This window comes from Lissotriton helveticus, chromosome 4_1, assembly GCF_964261635.1.
Source record: "Lissotriton helveticus chromosome 4_1, aLisHel1.1, whole genome shotgun sequence".
NCBI lineage: Eukaryota > Metazoa > Chordata > Amphibia > Caudata > Salamandridae > Lissotriton > Lissotriton helveticus.
The window spans coordinates 1,625,570,460-1,625,597,630 of NC_136063.1; the positions used below are offsets into that span (position 1 = coordinate 1,625,570,460).

Sequence of the window (27,171 nt, forward strand, 5' to 3'; positions counted from 1 at the left end):
CAAAGCCATGCAAAGGGACTTTTTGTGGCTCAGTAAATGTCAAAAATGATTTTGCGACCCAAATGTGACACAACCCAGATGCAAAATCATAGTTAACGTACCCCTATGCTTTGGAACACAGGAAGGGGTTAATAAAGTGAGAAATGAAGCCGAGCAGCTCCTGTGCCTGACAGACAGACAAGCTCCATTGTCTGTGGCACTACATGGAAAAACACAAAGTTAAAATAGCAGTGCGAATCATTAAAGCAAATTGACATTGGCTACCAGCAGGAGCCAGGCCCCTCCTTAAAGCATATAAGGAAATGAAAGAAGGGCTGATGTTCCTTCAGGTGGTTTCCTGTTAATGTGTGAGGCCATAAAAATGTCCCCTTGAGGTCAAGTAAAACTGTAGTTGAAAGCGGACAACCAGATGTGCCAGTTTTGAAGGTTATTTTGTTAGAGGGCCACGGCCTAAAGTGCAACTAGTTGGGTCCTGGTCATGTAGCGCAAAAGCAATGCTTAATACATCAAAGAGGGAGGGGTAAATAAAACCAAAACTGAAACAGAGCAGCTCTTGAATTTTGGACCTGGAATTACTGATCCTACAAGGATCAGAAATTCTGGGATTCAGAATTCCTGCATTTAAAGCCCAAATACGAATTGCACAGTGCACCTGTGCCAATATTCCAGGGCAGGGAATCATCGATTACGGCCAGTAATTGCACTATACATTTATGTTATTTTGCCCACAGAATAAGGAGTTATCATGCAGAACTAAAATGACCAAGATGTTTCCATCATTGTTACCCCCATTCCTGGGACAAATCAACTGTGATTTACAACCTTCTCTAAGCATGCGGTAGGTGCACCTGCTATACCCTCTGGAACCTGGGCTTCCACATGAGTACAGCAGGTTTTTTCATTATTTTGGCCTGCTTTACCCCAACACAATATACCCTTATTTCTCGGAAAATTTGCACAGGGCCAGAAACTGCTACTGGTAAAAACAGATTCAGGATCAGCAGTTAGTTGTTCTTAAAACGTATCCAGGAGAGCACTAGAGCTTCAGCAAAGTCTGGTGTGTACCATTTAATTTGCATCTTACTTGGACTCAGTGATCAGACTCTGGGACATCTCTGCACCGAACCCACCCCAAGCATCAAACTTCCACTGCACAAGTTCTTCAGTAATACGTAGGACACATTTGACACAGGGGTTACCCTATGGCCAGGGCCTGCAGCCACCCCTTCACAGGCGGCCACCCCCAACCATGCACAGCATCTGGACATACACAGAGGGAGTTGTCTGCAAGGCCTAGTGTTGCAGCAGACCCTGCATCCAAAACACAATAGAGTTTGGAAGGTGAGCTTGCCCAATGGCCAAACCCTGTATTCAACCGTCCACATATGGCCAATCCTGCTGTGTATGACCTTTGGCCCACCCTTCCATGACCACCTAGCACATCACTTGCTCAGCCTTCAGCCCTTCATAGCAATGATCTACCCATCCTTTGGGTGAATACAATTAAAAAGACAATGCCAGCCATCAAAATGGCTTCACTTTGCAATATCCAGTTTCTTCTGCATCTTCCAAAAGCTCACACATAAGTTTATAAGAATTCCAACCATCAATTTAGGTTTTTGTGCTACTCCTATAGCAAGCTTTCAGGATCATTGGTTAATCTCTATAGTAATGTCAACAATGTTGATATTGAAATATTATTGGCTATGTAGCAATGATGTCATTTAACATATCATGAGTGTAGTGAAAGTGTGAGGTCACAAGCAGTGCATGTTTAGGGTGAAAGTTATAGTTAGGTCAACAAACTTTAACTGACCAATTTCAGTGTTTTATTGGTTTATAACATTAGCTCGCGTCTCAGTCCAACATTATCACATCACATGTTGTTTTCTCTGTGAATATACGTGTGTGCATGCTTAAAATATTTCAATCTTATATTATATATATGTGTGCATAGATATATACACAAATGCTAGAATTTAAGAAAAGAGCACTGTTTTGCAATTAAAGGTGGATGGACAAATTAACGTTTCTGGAACGGTGCAATGTTTTTTTTCTGTGAATGGTACAGTCAGCAGATGTGGTGATGGGGAACAAGGGGGCTAGGTCAAAAAGAGCTGGGGCTCCCCTTGTGCCCCATCAGCAGCCCCCACCCCCCATAGAGACGCTGCTGCATACAGAAACTTAATAGGTGCTGCACTTACCTCTTCCATTTCAAAAGAATCTGTGGGGTGGTCATGCAATCCCGAAGCTCGTTTAAGTGTTTTGGTCAGGATTATTGTAGAATTCTTCCGACCTCTGTCTTTTAATAAACATTCCTTTGAAAGGTGGGTGGGTTTCAGGGATGCGTGCACAGGAAGAGGGGCCTTGCCCTTTGGAGATCTTACAAGTGGAGAAGACAAGTCAGTATTGTCCTCACTGCAAACCTGCTCCTCAGTGAGCAGATCTAGACAGTTTCCAGTGAGTCTCTTCTTTGGCTTCCTTGCTGTTTTCCCTCTGTCTGCTTTAGCAGCATTGGAAGATGCTTCCTCTGGATCTTTGACAATTTCTTGCTTTCCTGTACCTATTACGCTCTCCTGCTGAATGAGGGTCTGTTGGCGGGAAGCCCTCCTGAGGAGCTGGCAGACCCTTCTCCTTTTTACAAGTTTAGTTTCTTCGGAGTCCTCCACAACGGGCTTGGCTTGAACTGTGTCACACAGTGAAGTGAAGGCACTGGTCACCTGGTCCAAGACCTCCAGCTGTCGAAATCGCCCTGCATTAGTAAAGTTAAAAAGGGATTAGTTTAAGCAAAGATCAGAACATATGCCGATTTGTTTTCTCATTGTGCAATCTGAGGCACTATGCACCCAAAAGTAGTTAAACCAGTCTGTTGCAAGCTGAGAAAATAAACTTCAAATTTTTTGCTGTGTTTTTCTGTGTTAATTATGAAGCATATCTATTGGTCATTTTTTAATATTGTTTAATTATCTAGGTTGAAAGATTAGAAAGATCAAAACGCCAAATATCTACCTAGCTCATGCACCATTTGTTTTGATCACAGCGAGTTGCCTAAACATTTCGGCCTAGATTTACTACGGTTGAAGGAGAATTTGGTAATCGCTTAACCATTTTGTGCTGCCCTCATGCTGTGGGTTAAGCGTTTTCCCGCTTGTAAAACTCAAATCTATATACCAAGAGTCAGCGAAGACATCCTATGCCCTTTTCAGCAACAGACGGAATGAGTTCTAACTATAGCTGGGCTTCTTTAGCCAACGCATAGTAATATACAATCAGGTTTTTAGAACGATCAATAAATAGGCGAATAATCTCCAATGGAAGACATCATATGTCATTTTTTCTCAAATATATTTAATGAGTATATCTGAAAATCCAACTCAATTTCACTATCCAGTGACTCCCTGAGCCCATCCATAGCTTTAACCAGGTGATTACACATGCACATGTTCTTGTACAAATGAGTAGGCAAAGACTTTGGGCCAGATGTACGACCAACAAAATTGCGCCTTGCAAATTGCGACTCTTTTGCAAGACACAATTTGCGCGGTGCAATTTGCTATTTACAACAGTGTGTTTAACACTGAGTGTGATTCCCAATGGGGTCGCAAATTGCGAGGCTTATTAATATTAATGAGCCTCTTGCAATTTGCGAGCCAATTGGGAATGACAGGCCCTCCTAGGTATGGTGGCCTGCTGGGCTCAGCAGACCACTATGTCTGGGACTTCTTTTAAATAAAGCAGTTTAAAAAAAGATGCATCCTGTTTTCCTTAAAGGAAAACGGTATGCATTTAAAAAAAACGAAAAAAAAAAGTTTTCGTTTCATTTTTTAAGGGCAGATAGTGGTCCTTGGGACCACTGCATTCCCTTAAAAATACTTTTATAGTCAGTCACAAAGTGGAAGGGGTCCCCTGGGGACTCCTTCCAAATTGAGACTGCATTACCACTCTCTTGATGAGGGTGATAACTTGCGAGTGTTGCGGTCGCAAAACATTCATACAGGGGTTAGAGAGTCGCTATTTGGAAGGGAATGCCCCTTCCAAATAGCGAGTCTCTAAACACTTTTTTGCGAGTCGCAAATTATTTGCAAGTAGCAAAATAGTGTAAGTACATTGCCCAGACTAAAATTGAATGCGCAAACGGGTCGCAAACCCATTTTCGCATGCAATTCTACGTCGTACATCTTGCCCTTTGTCTTTTAAAAAATATAATAACAAATCGGATTTTCCACTCGAGGAAATAATGGAACATAGGACATTTGTAAAGAGCATTTTAAAAGTCCTCTTGTGTAGTCTAAAAATCTGAATACTCCAGATACTGATGCCTTTTATTGCACTAACTGAAACTACTCTGAAAGCATGTGCATTGTACCAGGTTGGCAAAGTCCCACATACTTCTTTAGGTGGCATTGGTATGTACGAGGTGGTGTGTATTGGTGAATATGGGAAATGGAATATAGCATTAGAGAAGCAGGGAGGAAATAAATCAAGAAAAAATATTAGGAAAACAAAAAGATATAATAGATAGAAAGTGAAACAAAGAGTTAAGGTGTGTGTACGATTGTAAGGAAACACATTTGTGATATTCTTTCAAAATAACTCAGTGAAAGTCAAAAAAGGGAAACGACAAGCAGAGATTATGGGAACCAGGCTGTCTGAAGCTTATTAATAAATCATAAAATTTGATCAATTTAAAGTTTTTAAAAATTCTGTCTCTCGTTAGAATGAAATAAAGGGATAGCCGGTCATTAAATTAACATGTCTGTGGCAAAATTCTGTGTCACATGGAATTACTTTATCATATCCCTGGTTGGGCAACTGTCTGTTGTCTATGTAAGGATGATTCATCGGGTTTTGTTAAATTGGGACTATCTGGTGAAGTATTCATGGTTTTAGCTGACAGTAGTAGACGACCACCTTTATTTATGGTTCTGTGGTTTTGCAGTTTCCCGTAAAGTTAAAATAGTTGGCCCTCGTCAGCTGCCGATGTCCTCGGATGTTAGAAAAGAGGATGGAGCCTCTGTGTAAGACTTTTTTTAAATGCACTTTGACAAGAGACACATTTTGTACTCCTGAATTATGACAAGGTGCTCCATTCCATGTAAGTGAGGGGAGAATCAACACGTGGCTCACACAGGAAGTGGTGCTCCTAGTTGGTGCCATTTAAGAGGTGACAAAATAGCCCTAACAACCCCATGGTAAACCCTCTACATGGAAAGTACAGACTGTGTGGCAAGAGCATCCCTTTAAGCATCCTTGTATTTACATTCTAAATCCCAAATCGTGGCATTTTTTAAAGTAAGTGCAATCTCTGATGGTACCTCGTACACAACTTGTAATAACAACAACAATCATAATAAAATTAATAATAAATATACTAATAATGATCATAATAAAAATAGTGCAGTATGGCTTTATTGCATTTGTTAATTAAAACCATAGAAAAGGTAGTTAGAAAGCAAAAATAATAAAACCGCCCAAAAAAACCCAATAAAAAGTAATGAGAATAAACATGGAGGCTGCCCAGACTCTCCAACTAAATTCCAACGAGTTACTTCTTAGGGCCCGATTACGATCTCGCTCGGAAGGGCTCCGAACAGGATTTGTAGCAAGCGAGTATGATTTGTAGCCCCGGTTTTCAAACAACTCGTACCTCATTATGAGCGAGTAAGTACAATGTGAATTTTGCCTCGCGCTCAGAGCAACTCGTATCCATCAGTGAAGCCCCCCGGACAACTACGACCCGTTCGACTCGTGCAGCGCAATGGGTCTGATTTCCGAGCAACCAAGTAAGATGCACTCGTCGAACAGCCGGTTTGAGGCGGAGCCTACGAATCGAAAAAGCTCTGGGAAACTGGCTTTGGGGCCCGTAGTTTGCCCCCCTTCACCGATAGCCTTATGAGTCAGTGTCAGGGGGGACCCAAGGGTCCCCCTGACACATGCATGCATTCTGCAGAGGGCACCGAGGCATCCACGCGACATGGGGCGCCCTTATCCGCGATGTACCTTTTTACTGTATGGGAGGCTAAGTACGCAACGTACAACAGGCTCCAATAGACTTCAATGGGACTCTGAGCGACCCGAGTCCATCAGTGCGTACTTGCATCATACTCTGTTGCTCGGAGCCCAGGAGCACGACTCGCTCGGAAAGCGCTCTGGATCTGAGTCGTACATAGGGCTTTCCAAGCGAGATCGTAATCGGGCCCTTAGTCGTTAATGAGAATTCATTCATTTTAAAAATGTACAAAAACCCAAGGAATATCCTCAGAACAGTAGAAACAAACCACCTTTTGGCGAATAGCAATGTTAAACTGGATAAATATAACTTTCTATTTCAAAGGGTGTACACAAAACATAATACATGTAAAATTGATTCACTTCTATAAGAACAGACTGTAGAAGAGCCGGATTCGTTAGAAAATGTCTGCCAGTGTTGTCAAATAGGGATTAACAACTGAACCATTTAAAACCTTGTACTGTGCTGCTAAGAAATATATAAATCTGCTTGCCTTAATTTTTTTTTAACATGAATTCACAATATATTACAAGCATTTGCAATGCAATAGGTCTTGTATTTACGCGAGTTTAAGTTATTAGCATTGTAAATGACAATGCGTTTTATTTATGTGTTAAAAACCAAAACATAAATAAAAGGCAATGTAATTTACAATGCCAATAGCTCAAACATACGTAAATGCGAGACCTATTGCAGTGCAAATGCTTGTTTCCTGCTGATAGGTATTCATTCAGACAAGTGGATTTGGTGTCTCAGAAACCCCACGCAACGCTCTCACTATGCTGGTAGACCGATGAGAGAGCTGACCAACGGATTGGCAGTCGATTTGAAGAATCGAATTAGGTACCTTTAAAATCTGCCCAGGGCAGTCCATGTAGTGTCTGATGCATGTGCGTGAAGAAAAGCTAGAATGACGACTTGTTCCACAGTGGCAACTCATGCGCTATAGACTAAGCTCGTAGCAGGTTTTTGATCAATGGTTTATCCAATTCAACTAAGTCAGAAAATTGATCTCTAAGACCAACGTCACATAGTTCTGAGGCCGCACCTGCAGTGAACTTATATGTTTGTTCTAACCAATGTAGCTTTTGCTTCTACTCAGTGCATTTATTTCAATGTAGCTTTAAAAATACTGATACTTGAATATGCAATGACTTTACAGGTCTGTTTCGCCTACGCATGCTTTATGTTTCCTTTAAGGCGAAAGTGTGCCATGTGTTTGTTATATCCTTTGGTTTTTGGATGGTTGCAGTTGTCAGGAAATGTTTTTCCAGATTTTAGGATGGCACTTTGAGAAGCAATGTACGCATGTGCAGCTGTGTGTGAACCATAGACACAGGCCTTTGCAATGCAATAGGTCTCGCATTTACGCGATTTTAAGCTATTGGCATTGTAAATGACAATGCATTTTATTTATGTTTTAAAAACCAAATCATAAATTAAAGGCATTGTCATTTACAATGCCTATAGCTCAAACTCGCGTAAATGTGAGACCTATTGCAATGCAAGGCATCACGGACAACGAGAGGGTAGGGAGGTGGGAATGGACGTGGAGGGAGAAGGCACGGACAGCAGGCGGACGGGGGATGGGGAGAGAGAAGGTACGGACAATGGGAGAGAGGGCGGGGGTAAGCAAAGCATGACAAGGGGAGAGGGGTAAAGAAGGCACCAAAGCAAGTCGTGCCTACAGTAAGAGAAACTGAATAAAGAAAATAATGCTCACAGTCTAAATAACATGCACAGTGTAACAACCGAAGTAAAGGGGTCAGTGGCCATGGGAGGTGACAAATGAAGAGGAGTCGGTACTAAGGAGGGACTAACAAGCCTATTTTCGAATTAGAAGCCAGCATTTAGGACAGACAATGACACAAGCCAATGGCACATTAGGGCGGAAAGTGGGTGGGGCTTCTATTTATTACTCCACCACAACAAGTCTCGCAGAGCAGCGTATGCGTGCTGACTTTAGGCTCGACCTAAAAAATGATTATCTGAAGACAACACATTTAAATCCTTTACACTAGAAATTACTTTGAACTAGTTTTAATCAAATTCCTTAAAATACCATAAGCAGCATTATTATTCCAGTGTCCACTTAAATGTTTCTGCTGGAGGGTCTCAGTCAAAAGTCTACACCATGCACTAGAGCGGGAAAGCTTATGTCCTTCAATGGCTTCTCAATAATGTGTTTAATGTTTCGGTCTGAGCAGAACTGTAACAACACCACTTTACTTGCTATTTTCTGTTTAACCAAACTAAATTTAAGCATGACTATAGGTTGTGGAGCACACATGACGATCCTAAATAACTTTCTAAAAGTATTACCTTGCATTAAGTCAAAGTTTGTCGGGAAAAGTGTCCAAACCATAGATAGCACAGCCACAATTTGCAAAATTACCTCTGCTTCAGTGTGCTATAACCTACTATTAAACCTCCCTAGGACGGTGAGGATCCTTTCCTATTGATAGTTGCTAGATGTTAGTGCACAGAACCTTTTCAATCAGTCAAACCATAAGATAGTTATATGTAGGTGATTGTTATATATCTTCTACTACCACTTCCCAGGGGCCACCGGGGTTCTCTGCCAAAAATCGAACTTTTTGTTTTAGTAATGTGTGTCACTAGCTGGTGCGCAGTGTTATAATTGGCCAGTGTCTTTAGTGATTTCAACAGGCCAACACATTTTTGATGCATGATAAGTATGTTATCAACATATTGTAAAATGTTTGTATGGCGGCTACCAAACTTGGGTGGGCAGACTTTAGTAGCAGACATTGCTAAGTGCAAATCAGTAGTATGAAGACAAAAGAGCAGCGGTGCGAGTATGCACCCCTGCTTTACCCCTTGTTAGTGCCAATACTTTCAAATACTGGGAAACAATTGCTTAATTGAATTTGAACACAAGTATCAGAATAAAGGGTCTGAATGGCACATAACAGGGGAGATACCACAATTCTGTAATTGTTTTGATAATCGTTTTCTGTGCACTCAATCGAATGCAGCATTATAGTCGATAAAACGTGTGTGATGTAATGGGGTGTAATATATGGTGTAGTTGTGCAACCTCACCATATAATACACTTATCAACCCTTGGACCCTTGGGTTTCATATGTCAATCCCTCAGCTCGATCCTGGGTAGGTGTGGCACTGAGCTGCAAGGCTTACACAGAGGATCAAGTGTAAAGCATTTAAATAGCCTCACAAAAATGAAAGAAGAAATTGACATAACACTCAAGAATTCAAACACCAATGTATTACAATAGACTGTATTTTTTTAATAGGAATTTAGACACTAGAACGAAAAAGATCCACTGAAGGGTTCTGGAGATATAGATTTGATAATAAATAATAAATCACAGCATTTTACTTCAACTGCGAACAAACCTTGGCAAAGTCAACAAATTGGACACTCAATGGCAAGGTCCTCAAGAACAGTTACCTCCATGGGAGATGCAGTCTTCAAGCAGTTTCAGGTACTTTGTTCGTGTTGCAATGGATCCCTATTTAGTGGTTCCGATAAAAGGGATGAATGATGCTGAAGATGCTCCAATGATGCTGTGGATGTGACGTGGTCTACGGGGATCTTTCTGCAAGTACTGCTTGATCCACAAAGATGGTGTTGGGTCCTGGTTGCAGGGTCGACATCCCACAAAGTCCTCTCCGGTCTGGGAAAAGTCAAGTTGCAACTGCACTACAAGTCTCCCAGTGTTGCGGTCACAGACCAATCCTTCCTGGGTTGATAACTTGCCTTCTGAGGGTCCCAGGAGCTCTCCAACAACACTCCTGGGCTTGGCAAAATCTGGTGAAACTTTGTGCGTCGGGTCTTGGTCCTGGGTGCTGCATGGCGGTGGTGGTATTGGCTTGAAGAATTTAGGCTACCAACTTTCCCCAGCGGGCTTCTTCAGCTGTTGTGTCCCTGTGCTTTGAACAGGAGGCCATTCAGCTGGCCCTGGGAGTCTCTTGGCTTGACTAGGCTTTGGACTGCTTCTCTATGAGCAGGCACACTCCCTCTCTTCGCTAGCGACCAGGTGCTGCAGGTGCAGTGTTTGACAGTAAAGCGTCTCTTTGCTGGTCCGTCAGTGAAGCAGGGCAGTCCTTTTTCAATCCTTCCTTCAAATTGGTTGAGATCTGTGGTCTGGGTGCCAGGAGTGACCCTTTTATGCTCTAAAAATGCCCTCATGACAGGATGCGATTGGTAGCCAATGGGCTACCAGGTTTCCTCCCACCTGGACGCCACTTCCCTTGGAATGTGGCATCTGGCTATCCGTAGGAGAAGTTGCCTCTATAAAATCATAGCTAATTGGTGCTTATATTTGGGATACAATCTTTTTAGAATAGGGATCCTAACCGAAATAGTGTAACAAAAATGGACTTTCTCTATTTTCCAACCTTTCTCATTTTATTCTTCTAATTTCTTTTCTGCACAACTCCTCGTGTACTTAAGAAACGATAAGGAACTATGTTTCAGTAAAAGCCTTAAGCAAACACAAAGCCATTGAAATGCTGAGACGGACTAGTCATTTGGATGACAATCACCAATTGAACTACTAGATCTGATCAACGTGACTTCATTGATTAATAAGAGAATGATATATAAGGATGTCTTTGACAAAATGTGTAAACTTTTGTATTTTGCTAAATAATTTAACTCTGAGTATTACATCTTCGTGTTTGCCTGTACATATCAAAGTGAGGCTTGGGTATTAAAATCTGTATGTGCATAGGTGTAAAATATTTGTATATAAGGCGATATATCATTTTTGCGAATGTCTATACCAATAGAATGTTATAACAAATTAGAACTAGTTCAGTTGTATCACTTAATGATAGAAGGTGTAACAAGTAAACTATTGTTATAATCTTTTTTACAGAAATTGGATGGTTTAAGTCCCGATGAAGGCATAGTTTATGCCGAAACGCGTTGACCGGATGCCACCTAACCTCCTTTTTAATTAAATTTTCTTATGAATACAAATGTATCATTATAGAATTTTTTATCAATTTTGATCAATGCACTGTTTTTTATTGAATCTTTTTTAATCAAATTAAAAATGTATATGTCTTGAAACTGCACTAGTTTGTTTTGTTCTATCTATTGGGATTGTTATTTCACATATATTGTTTACCCTGTCCCAGGATAACTATCCGTATCAGGGGGTCCTTGCTTGTTAACATAGTATCCCAGGATGCACCATTATGCCCACTCTCAAGATGGGAGATCCCTCTCTTGGCTTGGTGTTTAGACCTCCCTAACCCACCCCTGGAGTGTGGCTACGTCAGGGGTACATGCCCCTGAGGAAAATGGTTTGGCAACTGGTTTCCCCTCTCTGCTCCCCATACAAGCCTCTCTACCTAAACAACAGGGCAGCCCTCCTCCCTAGTGTGACACATCTGTCCTTCAAAGGCTGCTTCTCTTTTGAAGCCAGCCTTTTGGGGATAACACCCAAGTGGCTTCCTGCAGGATGGAGGAAACACCTCCTTAGCCTGCAATCCCTAATTGTTCCCCTTCCTGTGAGTCATTGGTATGTCCCTCCAGGAGGGCAGAAAACTATCTTGTGGAACAGGCACCACGTGTGCCTGGGAAGGCACAGGAGTTTTAAAGTCAACAAGGTGGCAGCTTTGCAAAAGCTGAACACTGCAACAAGTTACATTAATTGTAACTTGAGGTACAAGTTGGGCTCATTGTAACAAGTTGTTTGACACCTTGCAGTGCACTTTGGTTGCACCATTCAGGAGTTAGAACAGCTGAGGATCAGCGTGTGATCCTGTACTCGCCGATTGGGCGACCAAGTCTTTCCACAGTAAAAATTGTGGTTTTGCTTGTTTACTGTTGGTACATGTAAAGTACATGTCCGGCCTGTGTCATATGTTGCATCCTGCCTTAGAACTCTGTGGGACTGCAAGAGAGGTGACTTACACATATGTACCAGGGCAGAAGTGACTTTGTTATTGCTTTTAATGGCAAAGTCAGGTTGGCAGTGTACGACTGCTCTCCCAGTCTGCAGTGGCAGACTGGTGGGACTTGTTTTTCTTGGAGGACCTCCAGGGTAGCTCAACCAGTGCCACAAGTCCTGGGGTTCCCCTCTCACTTACATGCCCTGGGTACCAGGGTACAATAGACTAGGGACTTACAGGTAAGTTATCCATTGCCAATTGGGTGCAGCCAATTCGACGTACACTTTAGGGTCCTAGAACCGGCACTGAGGTCTGGTTACCAGGCTTCACTGCACTCTCTGAGTTGAAAAAACCAGCAGCTCCAGTCAAAACATTTAGGGGTAACCATACAACAAGAGTCATTTCCTTACAATGCGTTGAAGACCCCATCAGCTAAAATGAGTACTGACGTACCACGGTGCAAAAGAAACATATTGTTAACTGTGTGACAAGAGAATCGGAAACCAGTCTGAATAATAGGAATTAAATGCTTATCATAGTCTCAGGATTTAAGATTGTTTAAAATAATATTTTCATACACTTTTTGTCTCAACATCCAATAAAACAATTAATTAATTATTTGTCTGGCCTGTACAGTCGCCCTTTTTAATAAACAGATGTAAAAGTGAACATTTCAAGAGGAAGGGACCATTGCGATTGAAAACAATGAGTGAACAGGGGTGAAATCCACAGTTAACAATTACCATTGTCTGCTTTAAATAGCCTAGTTGTCAGCCCATTGAGGCTAGGAGACCGCAAGCTTAGACATTTTTTCATTATGGAACCCTCTCTGGGGACTTCGAAGAGGACAGTGTTAGTTGTTTTAAAACAGTTTGTCTACTCCTTAATCCGGACACAGTTTTACAGGCTGAGATCAAGGATCAATATAAAGCTATTTTAAAAGACAGACACATTTAGTGGCCTCATCCAAGCAGGAGGTGTTTGCTATTTTAACTCCAGCCAAGGAGTTAACAAATGTCTAAACACTTCTATGGTCCTCAGGTGTACTGAGCTCAGTGAGTTTTACCGCTGAAAATTCTTTTTTTAAGTTTAATATGCTTATTTGAGAATATAAGTACACATGCGATAATCATATTGTAAGGAAAACAATTAAAAACAATAGAAATCAAAATAAAAGTAATCTAGAAAGGACGTAATGCTAGAAGGGCATCCTAAGAAGAGCTCATATGAAGAAGAAAAAATACAGACTGAAAGAGAAGAAGAGGGAGGAGCATCAAAGAATAGCTTTCATATATCAATATCTAGAAATAGCCTATAAGTCATTACAACAATATCATAAACAAGTAAAAAATGCAGTAACAATATAATACAGAAAGCAAGAGAATCATTAGAAGAGGCCAAGAGGTGTGAGGGATTACAGCATCAGTAAGATAAGTAGTGAGAGGTGACCATAGAATATCTTGTACAATAGACAATGAAAAAGAATGTAGATTACTTCTATCAGGTCTTTGATTAAGACATGCTAAATTTCACCTTTGTTGAATGTTGAGATTATCTCTAGATTTCCAGTTGGACGTAATCATCTGTAAACCAATTGCTAATCAAATCAGCCAACGTTCTTCACACACCAAGTAAGCCAAGTCTGAATGGTGGGGAATTTGGTAAAAACTAAGGGGTCCATTAGGATGTCGGGCGGATTTCCTCCGCCAGGCTGGCGGTGGCTACCGCCAGCCTGGCGGAGGAAATCCGCCCGACATCCACAGCCCAAATCCCCCCCGCCATATTAGTATGGCGGGGTGGACCGCGGCGGTGAGAAACACCGCTCGCATGTTTACCGCCCCGGTCGCCTGGCGGCCGGGGCGGAAAACGAGTAACATGGTGGCGGTGTCTGTTAGACACCGCCGCCATATTACAATGGGCTTACACCAATGCATTTCCGTGGCGGCAATGCCGCCACGGAAAGGCATGCGGAGACTCCCTGTGGGGGCCCGTTGCGGGCCCCCTGGGAGTCCCTGGCTTGGGGGGTTGCACATGGGGGGTACCTATGGTACCCACCCGCATTTCAAAGTGCATCATGGCAGGCACCGCGCAGTGCCTGTCATGTTGCACTTAGAAATGCACAACGTGCACGTTTAACAAGGCGGCGGGCGGAGATTACTGCTCCGCCCGCCGCAATGGCAACAATACAGGATGCGCCCGCCTGTGTGGCGGGCGCATCCTAATGCACATTTCGGGACCCCCGCCCTCGAGGCGGGCGGTCCCGTTACCCGATAGGGTGGTGGGCGGGCAAAGCCCGCCCGCCATCCTAATGGCCCCCTAAATGTTACAAAGCTTGAGAGGCCAGAAATTTAGTAAGTGAGTGTTAGAAGCGGCTGTCTCTAGTTGGCAGAGGTATACACTTCTGACAAATAGGGACACACCTTTTCTAGTCAGGGCAAGGAGATCACACACTTAGATAACCCCTGCTCACCCCCTTGGTAGCTTGGCAAAGCAGACAGGCTTATCTCAGAGGCAGTGCGTTAAGCATTTATGACCACATACAGTAATAAAGTGAATACACTACAAATGGACACGACACAGTAGTATTATAAAAATAAGTATTTTTATATAAGGCTTAGCACAAGACCAAATAACGACAAAAATATACCACAATCTTAATAAATACTGTTGGAAGGAAAAATAATAGTTCAAGCACGGTTTCTTCTTAGCACAAAAGTCTTTAGTATCAAAAGCAACTCTTCTTCTCTAAATCAAAGTTCTTGGCAACAATGTAACCCACACGGGAGTCACACGACGTCGAGGCAAAGTTAATCCAAAGGTTCGGCGTCGACCGCGAGGAGCGCTACGTCGAGCCCGGAGTCGCACAGACCCCAACAACACAGTACCTTGGAAAAGTGAAGCACTCGATGATCAGCGGCGTCGAGATGTCCGGCGTCGCGTCTTCGGCGTCGATCGGGCCTCGGAGCCGGGGCGATCTGCAGCGGCGTCGACCGAAGTCAGGCGGGAGCAGCGCTCACGGGATGAAGCAGGATACGGCGTCGTCGATGTCGATGTTGCAAGAGTGAGCAGCGCTCACGGCGTCGAGAGGGCTCGAAGTCGATACGATCAGCGGCGGTGCAGACACGGGGTCACTTGGAGCTGGAGCCGAACTCACTACTCACTGGCGTTGCTGCTGGCGTCGATCGGGCCCGGCGGCCGGCGTCGAGGAAGCGGGACACTGGAGCCGTTACTCACGATGTCGAGCTGGATTCGGCGGCGTCCGTCGGCGTCGAGATTGCTGGATTCTTTCAGAGGTGCTGGATTCACAAATTCCAGCATATAGCACTTTAAGCAGATGAAGTCCTTTAGCCCTGTGACTTCAACAGGAGACTGGCACTCTTCCAGCCCTTGGAGATTTTCTCAGCAAAGAGTGAGAGTACACACACAGTTCCTCTCTCCTGGTTCCTTGGCAAAAATAAAGAAGTAATGCAGGATTCCCCCAACAAACAGCACTCTGGCAGAAGGGGTAGGCAGTCCTTAGATCAGCAGGCTTCTTGTCCTTGGTTCAGGTTTCCTTGTCAGAAGTGATCTGATTTCTTGGTACAGGGGTCCTTCTCTTATACCCCTTTTTGGCTTTGATCCCTTTGTCCATGCAGGGGAATTTCCCCCCATCCTGGGTTTGTTGTGGGTGTTGCCAGGCCAGAGCACCTGGCCTATTCACTGGGCAGGGCAGAGTCCTCAGCCGCTCAGCAGGAGCGGAGCCAGCATTGTCACTGGCAGGGGCAGGGCCATCAGCTGCCCGGCAGGAGGCGGGCCAGGAAAGTCCCAGGCAAGCACAGAGTCATCAGTCGCCTGGCAGGGGGGCGGAGCCAACATTGTATCAGGCAGGGCAGGCTATCAAGAGCTACTCTCCCCTACTCTCAATGCAAATGCCCCACTCATCCCACACTGACTCATTCAGACTCTCTGGAGCCACCCAGCTCCTGTCACACGCACACCAGAACCAGCAGAGACCGGTAGACAGTTAGACAAGAAAATAGCTACTTTCTAAAAGTGCTATTTTCAAACACAGAGTCCAAAAACCATCCACACAAACGGATGCGTTATTAAACCCTGAGTTCAGGGATACCAAACTCGACATTGCACCATGCTCCCCGAGCCCGCTAGGATTATCGCATTAATAATCCTGGCAGCCCATTCTAACTGATGGAGAGCAGGCTACCTCACAATAGTGAAAAACGACTATGGATGTAATTCACTATTAGGACATGCCAACCTTGTCAGGCTTGTCCTACCTTATGCTTACAATGCACCCTGCCCGTGGGCCTACCATAGGGGTGACTAACATGAAGTTAAGGGAAGGTTTAGGGACTGGCAAGTAGGTGTACTTGCGCAGTCCTCGTGACAGTCAGACTGCACGTGGTCTGGCAATGGCAGACCTTCAGACATACTTTTACTAGGCCGCTCTTGTGGGTGGCACAACATGTGCTGCAGGCCCACTAGCAGCATTTGTATTTACAAGCCCTGGCACTCCTGGTGCACTCTACTAGGGACTGATAGTAAACCAAATAAGCCAAACATGGAAGTCAATCACTACAGCAATTTCACATAGGGAGCACTTGCACTGTGGCACTGATCAGCAGTGGCACAGTGCCCAAAGCATATACCAGCAAAAACATCGTAAACAGAGGAGGCAAACAGAAAAAACGGAGGAGAGACTCATGCCAATGATGCCAGGTCTAACACGTGTCCCCTCCAGCTGAAATGTGGGGAGAACTACCCTTACCCTAGGGAGTCCTCATCACTAAGGCGGAAAAATCTGGACAGACCATCAGCATTGGCGTGATCTGTGCCAGGGCGGTGTTCCACCGTGAAGTCCATCCCCTGTAGGGAAATGGACCACCTCAACAGCTTTGGATTCTCACCCCTCATCTGCATCAACCATCTGAGGGGCCTGTGGTCTGTCTGCACCCGGAAGTGAGTCCCAAACAGGTAGGGTCTCAGCTTTTTCAGTGCCCAGACCACAGCAAATGCTTCTCTTTCTATCGCACTCCACCTCTGTTCCCTGGGAAGTAACCTCCTGCTGATGAAGGCTACAGGTAAGTCTCGGCCCTCTTCATTCACCTGAGCTAGAACAGCCCCCACGCCATGCTCTGAAGCGTCCGTCTGGACAACAAATTCTTTCGAAAAGTCGGGTGCCTGGAGTATGGGTGCTGTGCACATTGCAGTTTTCAGGGTGTCAAAGGCCGTCTGACAGGCTTCAGTCCAGTTCACAAGTCGTGGCTGCTTCCTGGAAGTCAGCGAAGTCAAGGGGTGCACAATGTTACCATAATCCTTGACAAACCTCCTGTAGTAACCCGTGAGACCCAGGAAGGCTCTCACCTGAGTCTGGGTTTTGGGTGGTGCCCATGCCAGGATGGTATCAATCTTGGGTTGCAGGGGGGCCACCTTGCCGCCCCCTACTTGGTGCCCCAAGTACACCACTGAACCCTGCCCAATCTGGCACTTACTGGCCTTGATTGTGAGGCCTGCTCTGCGCAGGGCCAACAACACTTCCTGGAGGTGGCACAAGTGTTCTTCCCAGTTGGCGCTGAACACTGCGATGTCGTCCAGGTAGGCAGCACTGAAATCCTCCAGCCCAGCCAAGACCTGGTTGACCAACCTCTGGAAGGTGGCAGGGGCATTCTTCATCCCAAAGGGCATAACCCGGAACTGGTAGTGCCCATCTGGTGTGGAGAATGCTGACCTCTCTTTTGCCCCATCGGTCAAGGCGATCTGCCAGTACCCAGACGTTAGATCAAACGTACTAAGGTACTGGGCAGCCCCTAACCGATCGATGAGCTCATCAGCTCTGGGGATGGGGTGCGCGTCAGTCTTGGTGACTGAATTGAGTCCTCGGTAATCCACACAGAACCGAAGTTCCGGTGAAGCACCAGGCGCTGCAGCCTTTGGAACCAAGACCACGGGGCTGGCCCAAGGACTGCTAGAGGACTCAACCACCCCTAGGGCAAACATCTTGGAGACCTCCTCCTTGATGTATGCTCTGACCTTGTCAGTCACTCTGTAAGCCTTGTGCTTGACAGGAGTGCTGTCCCCGGTGTCTACATCATGGACACACCACTGAGTAACACCAGGAATCAAGGAAAACAGATCAGGGAATTGCCCCAACAAATGGCGACAATCCTGCTGTTGTTCAGGGGTCAGTGTGTCAGAGAGGACAACACCATCCACTGACCCATCTTGCTCTTTTGCATACAGGAGGTCAGGAAGAGGCTCACTCTCCTCCTCCATTCCAGCATCTGTAGCTAGGAGCATGCCCACTTCGGACCTTTCTAAGTGGGGCTTCAAACGGTTGACATGCAGGACCCGCAAGGGGTTCCTGGGAGACTTTAAATCCACCAGGTAGGTGACATCGCTCTTCTTCTCCACAACCTCGAATGGTCCAGTCCACCTGTCCTTGAGCGCACAAGGTTCCACAGGGGACATGACCCAAACTTTCTGTCCAGGCTGAAGCTCTACCAGAGTGGCCCTCTGGTCGTACCACCGCTTCATCTCCTCCTGGCTGGCCTCCAGATTTGCCTGAGCAAGATCCCTGAAGCGCCTAGTCTGGTTCCTAAAGGCCAGCATGTAACTGTATACATCCTGGGGAGGTTTCCTGGGAGATTGCTCCCAGCCTTCTTTGACCAGACTTAAAGGTCCTCTTACCGGGTGACCATACAAAAGCTCAAAGGGGCTGAACCCTAGAGACTTCTGTGGCACCTCACGGTAAGCAAACAACAGGCATGGCAAGAGGACGTCCCATTTACGCCTCATTGGTTCTTCAAGACCCATGATCATGCCTTTAAGGGTACGGTTGAATCTTTCAACCAACCCATTACCTTGAGGGTGGTAAGGAGTGGTGAACTTATAAGTTACCCCACACTCCTTCCACAGCGACTTCATATAGTTGGAAATGAAGTTGGTGCCCCGGTCTGACACCACCTCTCTGGGGAACCCCATTCGGGAGAAAACACCCATCAGCGCCCGTCCCACCACGGGGGCAGTCACTGTTCTGAGAGGGATGGCTTCCGGGTACCGTGTGGCATGGTCCACCAAGACCAGGATGAACCTGTTGCCCAGGGCTGTCTTGGGGTCCAGTGGCCCAACAATGTAAATCCCCACCCGGTCAAAGGGGGTACTGACCACGGGAAAAGGTTGGAGGGGAGCCTTCTGCTTCCGCCCGCTCTTCCCACTTGCCTGGCAAGTCTGACAGGTCTTGCACTGGATGTCTACATCCCTCCGCATCTGAGGCCAATAGAAATGGGTGACAAGCCTGTCATAGGTCTTGTCCTGCCCCAGATGTCCAGCTAACGGAACGTCATGAGCCAAACCCAGTAGGAAGGCTCTGAAGCGCTGGGGTACCACCAGCACACGGGCTGACCCAGGCTCAGCAGCCTTAGGCTCGCTATACAGGAGGTCGTTCTCCCAGTACACAAAATGTGACCCTGACTGATCACCTGAGGTTTGGGCTGAGGCCTGCTGCCTCATACCCACAAGAGAAGGGCACACTTTCTGTTCTGCACAGAATTCCTCCCTGGAGGGACCACCATCCTGCTGCCAATGGGTCAGCTCGGGCAGGTCTCCCAGTTCGGCAACTTGTTCACCTGTGGGTTCCAGGGCATCCCCCTCGAGGTCTGCCTCCTCCTGGACCACGGGAACTACGGGGGACGGTTTCCCGCGCCCCCTGCCTCTTCTCTTCACCGCTGGGTCCTGGGCCATACTTTCAGGCTCCAGAACCCCATCAACACCCTTACTTGCTGTCATGGATCGAGTGGTTGCACACACCCACTCTGGCACACCCAACATTTTCAAATGTGTCTCCCTCTCCACCTTAGCCCAAGGGGAGTCTTCCAAATCGTTGCCCAGGAGACAATCAACAGGCATGGCGGGCCTTACAGCAACTTGAAGAGTACCTGAAACTCCCCCCCATTCAAAGGAAACTTGAGCTACCTCACACTCTTTCTGGGAGTTGTCAGCAGCTATCACAGGGTAGAATGCGTGGGGGACAACCTGCTCTCTCGACACCAAGTGACACTTGACAGCTGTCACACTCGCTCCGGTGTCTCTGAGAGCTTCCACTCTATGGCCATTAATGGTCACCCACTGCCTATATTTCTTAGTGTTACTAGGCAGAGGGGGTGGAGGGACCAATTCCATGTCTCCTAGAGAGACCAGGGACATCTCCGCGGGACCCTCCCCACCATGGGCAACCATCTCCTCCCCTCCCAGAGCTACACTAGCCAACTGACGGGGTGGTGCACTGGGTAGTGCACCAGACTTCTTCAAGGGACACTGAGGGTCATAAAAACGGTGTCCTACCTGCTTACAAACGAAGCAGGTCAGTGGGCCCCTATGACCAGGTTTACCTGGCGGGGCCTCTGATTTCTTCACAGGGGGAGGCTGGGAACCTTTCCCTTGGTTCCCTTGGGGATTACTTTGGGGCCCTTTCTGGGACTCCTTCTGTTTACCCCTGTCCCCCCCACTCTTCTGCTGGGGACCCTGCCCACCTTTGGCTGAGTCTCCCACTGGACCCTTGTGGACCCTGGTACTGACCCAGCGGTCCGCCTCTTCAGCAAGTTTTCTAGGGTTAGATATCTTGCTATCAATAAGGTGCTGGCGCAGCTCTGGAAAACAGTTATTAGACAAGTGCTCCCAAGCAAACAAATCATAAAGAGCATCATAACTTTCCACTTTGCTGCCCTTTACCCAACCATCCATGGCTCTGCAAAAATATGACACATACTCCACCCACGTGGTACCAGGCAACTTCTTACATTCTCTAAAGGCCTGTCTGTACTTTTCTGGGGTTAGGCCATACCTTAACATTAAAGCATCCTTCATATGAGCATAAGACATCCTATCTTCAACAGGCATGTCTAACAGGGTATCTCTTCCCTCATTCACAAAGCGACCCCACAACCCCGCTCCCCAATCCTTCTCAGGGACCCGGTGGGCCAACAATGCTAACTCATATGCTTTAAACCACTGACCAATATCCTCATTCTTCTGAAAATCTTTGATCACATCTTTGGGAAAATAAAACCTACTTTCTGCAGGCACAGATGGGACGCTGCCACCAGAGGGATTCAATTCTAACTTTTTAGCTTGGAGCTCCAACTCCCTCAACTTGGTATCACGCTCAAAAGCTAACTTCTCTCTTTCAAACTCTAATCTTTTGATCTCCAAATCAGCTTCTCTCCTGCCTCTTGCATTCTCTATCTCCAACTGCCCATTTATCTTAAGTTTTGCCATTTCCACGTTGTAGGCTCGCTCCTTCGCCCTTTCTTCTCTTTCTTCAGGGGAAAGACCTTTGGAGGAAACACTGCTGCCAGGAGGGGATACAGGCCCAGTCACGGGCACTTCCTCCTCCCCTTCCTCTGTCGGTACCACCACCGGGGCAGAGGGGTCTCTGGCCTCTAACCAGGCCTGCAATGCTTTGAGAAATTCTGGTTTCCTGGAGATACCTTTGGTAGGAACTTTAAACTGCTTGCAAAAGTATTGCAGCTGCTTCTTTTCGTATGTCCCTATCTTGGCTCTATCAAATTCCTCCTCAACAACAACAAGGGGAGTGACTCCGGTATCACTCATGGTTAAAACTGACAGTGTTCAAAAAAATCAAGCTTCAGGAAAAGCGGAGAACAAAACTAGATTATCCAACCAAAACAGATTGTGGCTGCGCTATGGTCTGCTTTCACTATGTAGCACACACTAATCACTGCACATGGGTCATAAATGCAAAGTTCAAAATCCCACCGCTGACCCACCAATGTTAGAAGCGGCTGTCTCTAGTTGGCAGAGGTATACACTTCTGACAAATAGGGACACACCTTTTCTAGTCAGGGCAAGGAGATCACACACTTAGATAACCCCTGCTCACCCCCTTGGTAGCTTGGCAAAGCAGACAGGCTTATCTCAGAGGCAGTGCGTTAAGCATTTATGACCACATACAGTAATAAAGTGAATACACTACAAATGGACACGACACAGTAGTATTATAAAAATAAGTATTTTTATATAAGGCTTAGCACAAGACCAAATAACGACAAAAATATACCACAATCTTAATAAATACTGTTGGAAGGAAAAATAATAGTTCAAGCACGGTTTCTTCTTAGCACAAAAGTCTTTAGTATCAAAAGCAACTCTTCTTCTCTAAATCAAAGTTCTTGGCAACAATGTAACCCACACGGGAGTCACACGACGTCGAGGCAAAGTTAATCCAAAGGTTCGGCGTCGACCGCGAGGAGCGCTACGTCGAGCCCGGAGTCGCACAGACCCCAACAACACAGTACCTTGGAAAAGTGAAGCACTCGATGATCAGCGGCGTCGAGATGTCCGGCGTCGCGTCTTCGGCGTCGATCGGGCCTCGGAGCCGGGGCGATCTGCAGCGGCGTCGACCGAAGTCAGACGGGAGCAGCGCTCACGGGATGAAGCAGGATACGGCGTCGTCGATGTCGATGTTGCAAGAGTGAGCAGCGCTCACGGCGTCGAGAGGGCTCGAAGTCGATGCGATCAGCGGCGGTGCAGACACGGGGTCACTTGGAGCTGGAGCCGAACTCACTACTCACTGGCGTTGCTGCTGGCGTCGATCGGGCCCGGCGGCCGGCGTCGAGGAAGCGGGACACTGGAGCCGTTACTCACGATGTCGAGCTGGATTCGGCGGCGTCCGTCGGCGTCGAGATTGCTGGATTCTTTCAGAGGTGCTGGATTCACAAATTCCAGCATATAGCACTTTAAGCAGATGAAGTCCTTTAGCCCTGTGACTTCAACAGGAGACTGGCACTCTTCCAGCCCTTGGAGATTTTCTCAGCAAAGAGTGAGAGTACACACACAGTTCCTCTCTCCTGGTTCCTTGGCAAAAATAAAGAAGCAATGCAGGATTCCCCCAACAAACAGCACTCTGGCAGAAGGGGTAGGCAGTCCTTAGATCAGCAGGCTTCTTGTCCTTGGTTCAGGTTTCCTTGTCAGAAGTGATCTGATTTCTTGGTTCAGGGGTCCTTCTCTTATACCCCTTTTTGGCTTTGATCCCTTTGTCCATGCAGGGGAATTTCCCCCCATCCTGGGTTTGTTGTGGGTGTTGCCAGGCCAGAGCACCTGGCCTATTCACTGGGCAGGGCAGAGTCCTCAGCCGCTCAGCAGGAGCGGAGCCAGCATTGTCACTGGCAGGGGCAGGGCCATCAGCTGCCCGGCAGGAGGCGGGCCAGGAAAGTCCCAGGCAAGCACAGAGTCATCAGTCGCCTGGCAGGGGGGCGGAGCCAACATTGTATCAGGCAGGGCAGGCTATCAAGAGCTACTCTCCCCTACTCTCAATGCAAATGCCCCACTCATCCCACACTGACTCATTCAGACTCTCTGGAGCCACCCAGCTCCTGTCACACGCACACCAGAACCAGCAGAGACCGGTAGACAGTTAGACAAGAAAATAGCTACTTTCTAAAAGTGCTATTTTCAAACACAGAGTCCAAAAACCATCCACACAAACGGATGCGTTATTAAACCCTGAGTTCAGGGATACCAAACTCGACATTGCACCATGCTCCCCGAGCCCGCTAGGATTATCGCATTAATAATCCTGGCAGCCCATTCTAACTGATGGAGAGCAGGCTACCTCACAATAGTGAAAAACGACTATGGATGTAATTCACTATTAGGACATGCCAACCTTATCAGGCTTGTCCTACCTTATGCTTACAATGCACCCTGCCCGTGGGCCTACCATAGGGGTGACTAACATGAAGTTAAGGGAAGGTTTAGGGACTGGCAAGTAGGTGTACTTGCGCAGTCCTCGTGACAGTCAGACTGCACGTGGTCTGGCAATGGCAGACCTTCAGACATACTTTTACTAGGCCGCTCTTGTGGGTGGCACAACATGTGCTGCAGGCCCACTAGCAGCATTTGTATTTACAAGCCCTGGCTCTCCTGGTGCACTCTACTAGGGACTGATAGTAAACCAAATAAGCCAAACATGGAAGTCAATCACTACAGCAATTTCACATAGGGAGCACTTGCACTGTGGCACTGATCAGCAGTGGCACAGTGCCCAAAGCATATACCAGCAAAAACATCGTAAACAGAGGAGGCAAACAGAAAAAACGGAGGAGAGACTCATGCCAATGATGCCAGGTCTAACAGTGAGTATATGGCCTGGCCACAAATCTTAATCATATCCTCACCGGCAATCTTTACATGTTTATTGAATGAAAAATATCCATTGCCAGACTCTTCTGCCCTGTCACCCTGACTGGTCATTCCATCTAAACCTTTTTATCTGAGGAAGCTGTTAAAGAGCCAACATACTGGTTGTTAAAGATTTGTAAATCAGCAAAACCCATCACCAAAGGGATATCCTTGCACAGTCTAGCATGATAGGGAGAGAAAACATAAACTCCAGAAGATGGTTTAAAAATTAAACAGCCAGGTTTTTAAGGATTTCCTGAAGGTATTAAGTTCAAAGATGAGTCGTATCTTAAGTGGTACACTGTTTCTGTGCCTTGCTGCTACATAGAAGAATGCTCGCCTCCCGTTCTGGAGGGGCTTCATAATGGCATGATTAGAGGATCTTAAGGCACTTGTTGGCTGATAACTTATAATTCTATTGCGCAAATAAACAGGTTTGGATCTACAGAAGGTCAGATGAACATGACAGAGCAACTTGAAGATTGGCCTCTTGCGTGCTGGCCACCAGTGGAATGTTTTTAAAGTTGGAGTTGATGGTGATCTCTTTGGCAGATTGCAAAGTAGTCTGGCTGCACCATTATAAATAACTTATAACTGATAAAACAGAGTCTGCCATACTTACCTACAAAGCATTTCCATTGACGAGGAGCCTGGATGATAGTACGGCAGCAATACATTGGCAAGAAGCTAAAAACCTTATGTAACATACAGGGAATAGCATGGCAGATGCCATACTCCGCTGTTACCTGTTCTGGGTTGCTAGTGTTCTGGTTCAGGGAGGCTCTTCATGGGCAGTTAAGGCAGGATTTACCCTTTGGAGCAGGGTCAAGACTGATTTGCAGATGTGTGGGTCTAAACTGAGGTGGCATGGTATGCAAAATTAAAATGGACAGGGATGTGGTTTGAGTAATTACCAGTGGCTGAGATTAATTTAAGCATTTCATCCATCGCTTTTTGGTATACTTTAGTATGCTTATATACAAAGCATTGCCATAGCGCAGGTTACACATAATAAGAGCCTGGATGATAGTATTGTGCCTGGCATTGAAAATCAGCTAAAGATCTTATATAAAAGACGGAGAATAGCGTAGCAGATGCCACACCCCACTGTTACCTGTTCGTTCATAGACAGATCATTGTCTATGATGACGGCTAGTTCCTGGGGGAAATCTTGGGATTAGGAGCAGGGCCAGGATTCTCGGGACACCATAAACTGGACCAAATGGAATCTATCTTGCTGAATAGAATCCCATTGGTCTTGTCTCCATCCAGCTTTAAGCAATGATCATGCATCCAGACTGACACTTCTGCAAGGTACTCCACAAGATATTGTCTTGTGGTTTCAACATTTTCAGCAATTGACACTATTAGCCAGGCATCATCTGCATAGGAAAGAATGTTGAAACCTTTAAAATGAACAATAGGTCCCAGAGGTGCCATATACTTATATTAAATAGTGCCGAAGTCAGAGATGACCATGGAGAACACCACAAGTAACTGATGTGGTATCGTATCTGAACAGGGGGAGGTGAATCGAATGTGTGCGGCCAACTAACAATTATTGGAACCATTTAAGAGCTTTTCCATTCAGTCCAATCTCATGCAGACATTCTAAAAGTGCATGGTGAGAAACCATGGGGTACAATGCCGATCGGTCAAAAAAACAATAAGGCCATTGATTTAGCCTCATCTACCAATGTTATCATTTACCTCCATTAGAGTGGTTTCTGTACAATGGCTTGCTCTGCCCCTGCTTGTGTAATGTCAATAAAACCATGCTTTTTCAGGGTTTGGAAGAGCTGGAGATTTATTTGTTTTTCAAAAACCTGAGTCAAGCCATTTCTTGATTACCTAAAAGATTGTACTGGAAGAATGCGTATTCTCCTGGATCCTGTGCATAAAATAATCTCTGCGAGCTTGGCATATTAATTTATGATAACTGTTTAAAAATTATTTCTAGCCACTAAATTCTCAGTTTTTGCAACCTTCTTTCTAGACGTCTGCATTTGTTTGCAACTGCATTACTTTGGGGAGTACTAATTTGCTGTGGTAGAGTGCCTAGGAAACTTGCTAGTCCTTAAAGGGAATAGATTGTCAATGGCCTTTTCCATGGTAGAGTTGAATAGGGCAGTTGCTATATTAGCATTTATTTTGGGAGTCAGAAAAGAGAATTGAAGTTCCTTTTTGAGGTTCTCACTAGAAATGTTTTTCCAGGTCCTATACTTGGAGTTACTGACTCTAGTATTAGGAGAAGGTATCTGCTCGAATACAAATTAAATTAAAAGTCTAACAAATAGTGATCCAACCAGAGTAAAGGTGAGGGGGAAGCAAATTTTAAAGATTTCATAGTGGTAAAAATTAGGTCCAGAATATGGCCAGCTATATGCTAGGTTTGATAACTATTTGAATTACATTAAGTGCTGACAAATCATCCTTTAATTTGGCAAAGACTGGGTCTGCAGCTTCATCAAAATGAATTTGAAATCGCCCACTAAGAGCAAATAATCACATTTAATTGCTTGAGAAGCTCTAGTTAGAAACTAAAATTTGCGTTGGGCCAGGTTCCTATATCCCAAATCTCCGTCTATGGGAGCGAATTGTTCCGAGATATTTTTATTAACATTCATTCGCTATTCACCAGGGGAGTGGAGTCCAACATGTGGCACTTCAGCCTTTCTTTATAGATCAAGGTAATCCGGCCCGCCACTGTGTCCTTTTGATTTATCTTAATAATGTTATAGTTTTTGGGTAGAGTTGTAAATACATGCAGGTTTGTAGTCGAGTTGAGCCATGTTTCCATAATAAAGCATAAATCTGGTCCCCCACTGTGTATCACATCTCAGATTTGAGTACAATGCTTAGGTAAGGATATGGCACTTATATAATGTTGTTGACTGAGATGTTGATAGGCAAGAGTTGGGTTATACATATGTTGTTCTGTTTACCCCAGACTAGGGCCCAATCCAGAGTGCACTCCCAATAACAGTTTAAACAAGTGAAAGGGCCCACTATAGCTGACTAGCCCAAAATACCACAATTATGGCTACTCTCAACTTCTTTTCATAGTGCTAGA

General features: G+C 45.6%; 1 protein-coding gene across 7 annotated transcripts in view; it reads right to left on the minus strand.

Annotated features, from left to right (window-relative positions):
• The window catches only part of ITPRID1 (ITPR interacting domain containing 1), a 462,385-nt gene that overhangs the window by 161,672 nt on the left and 273,542 nt on the right, over positions 1–27,171 (minus strand). For all 7 annotated transcript variants that reach the window (XM_078688261.1, XM_078688266.1, XM_078688262.1 and 4 more), the window contains one exon: positions 2,205–2,752. In XM_078688261.1, coding sequence (XP_078544387.1) covers positions 2,205–2,752 — 548 coding nt within the window. The remainder of the gene's footprint in view (positions 1–2,204; positions 2,753–27,171) is intronic.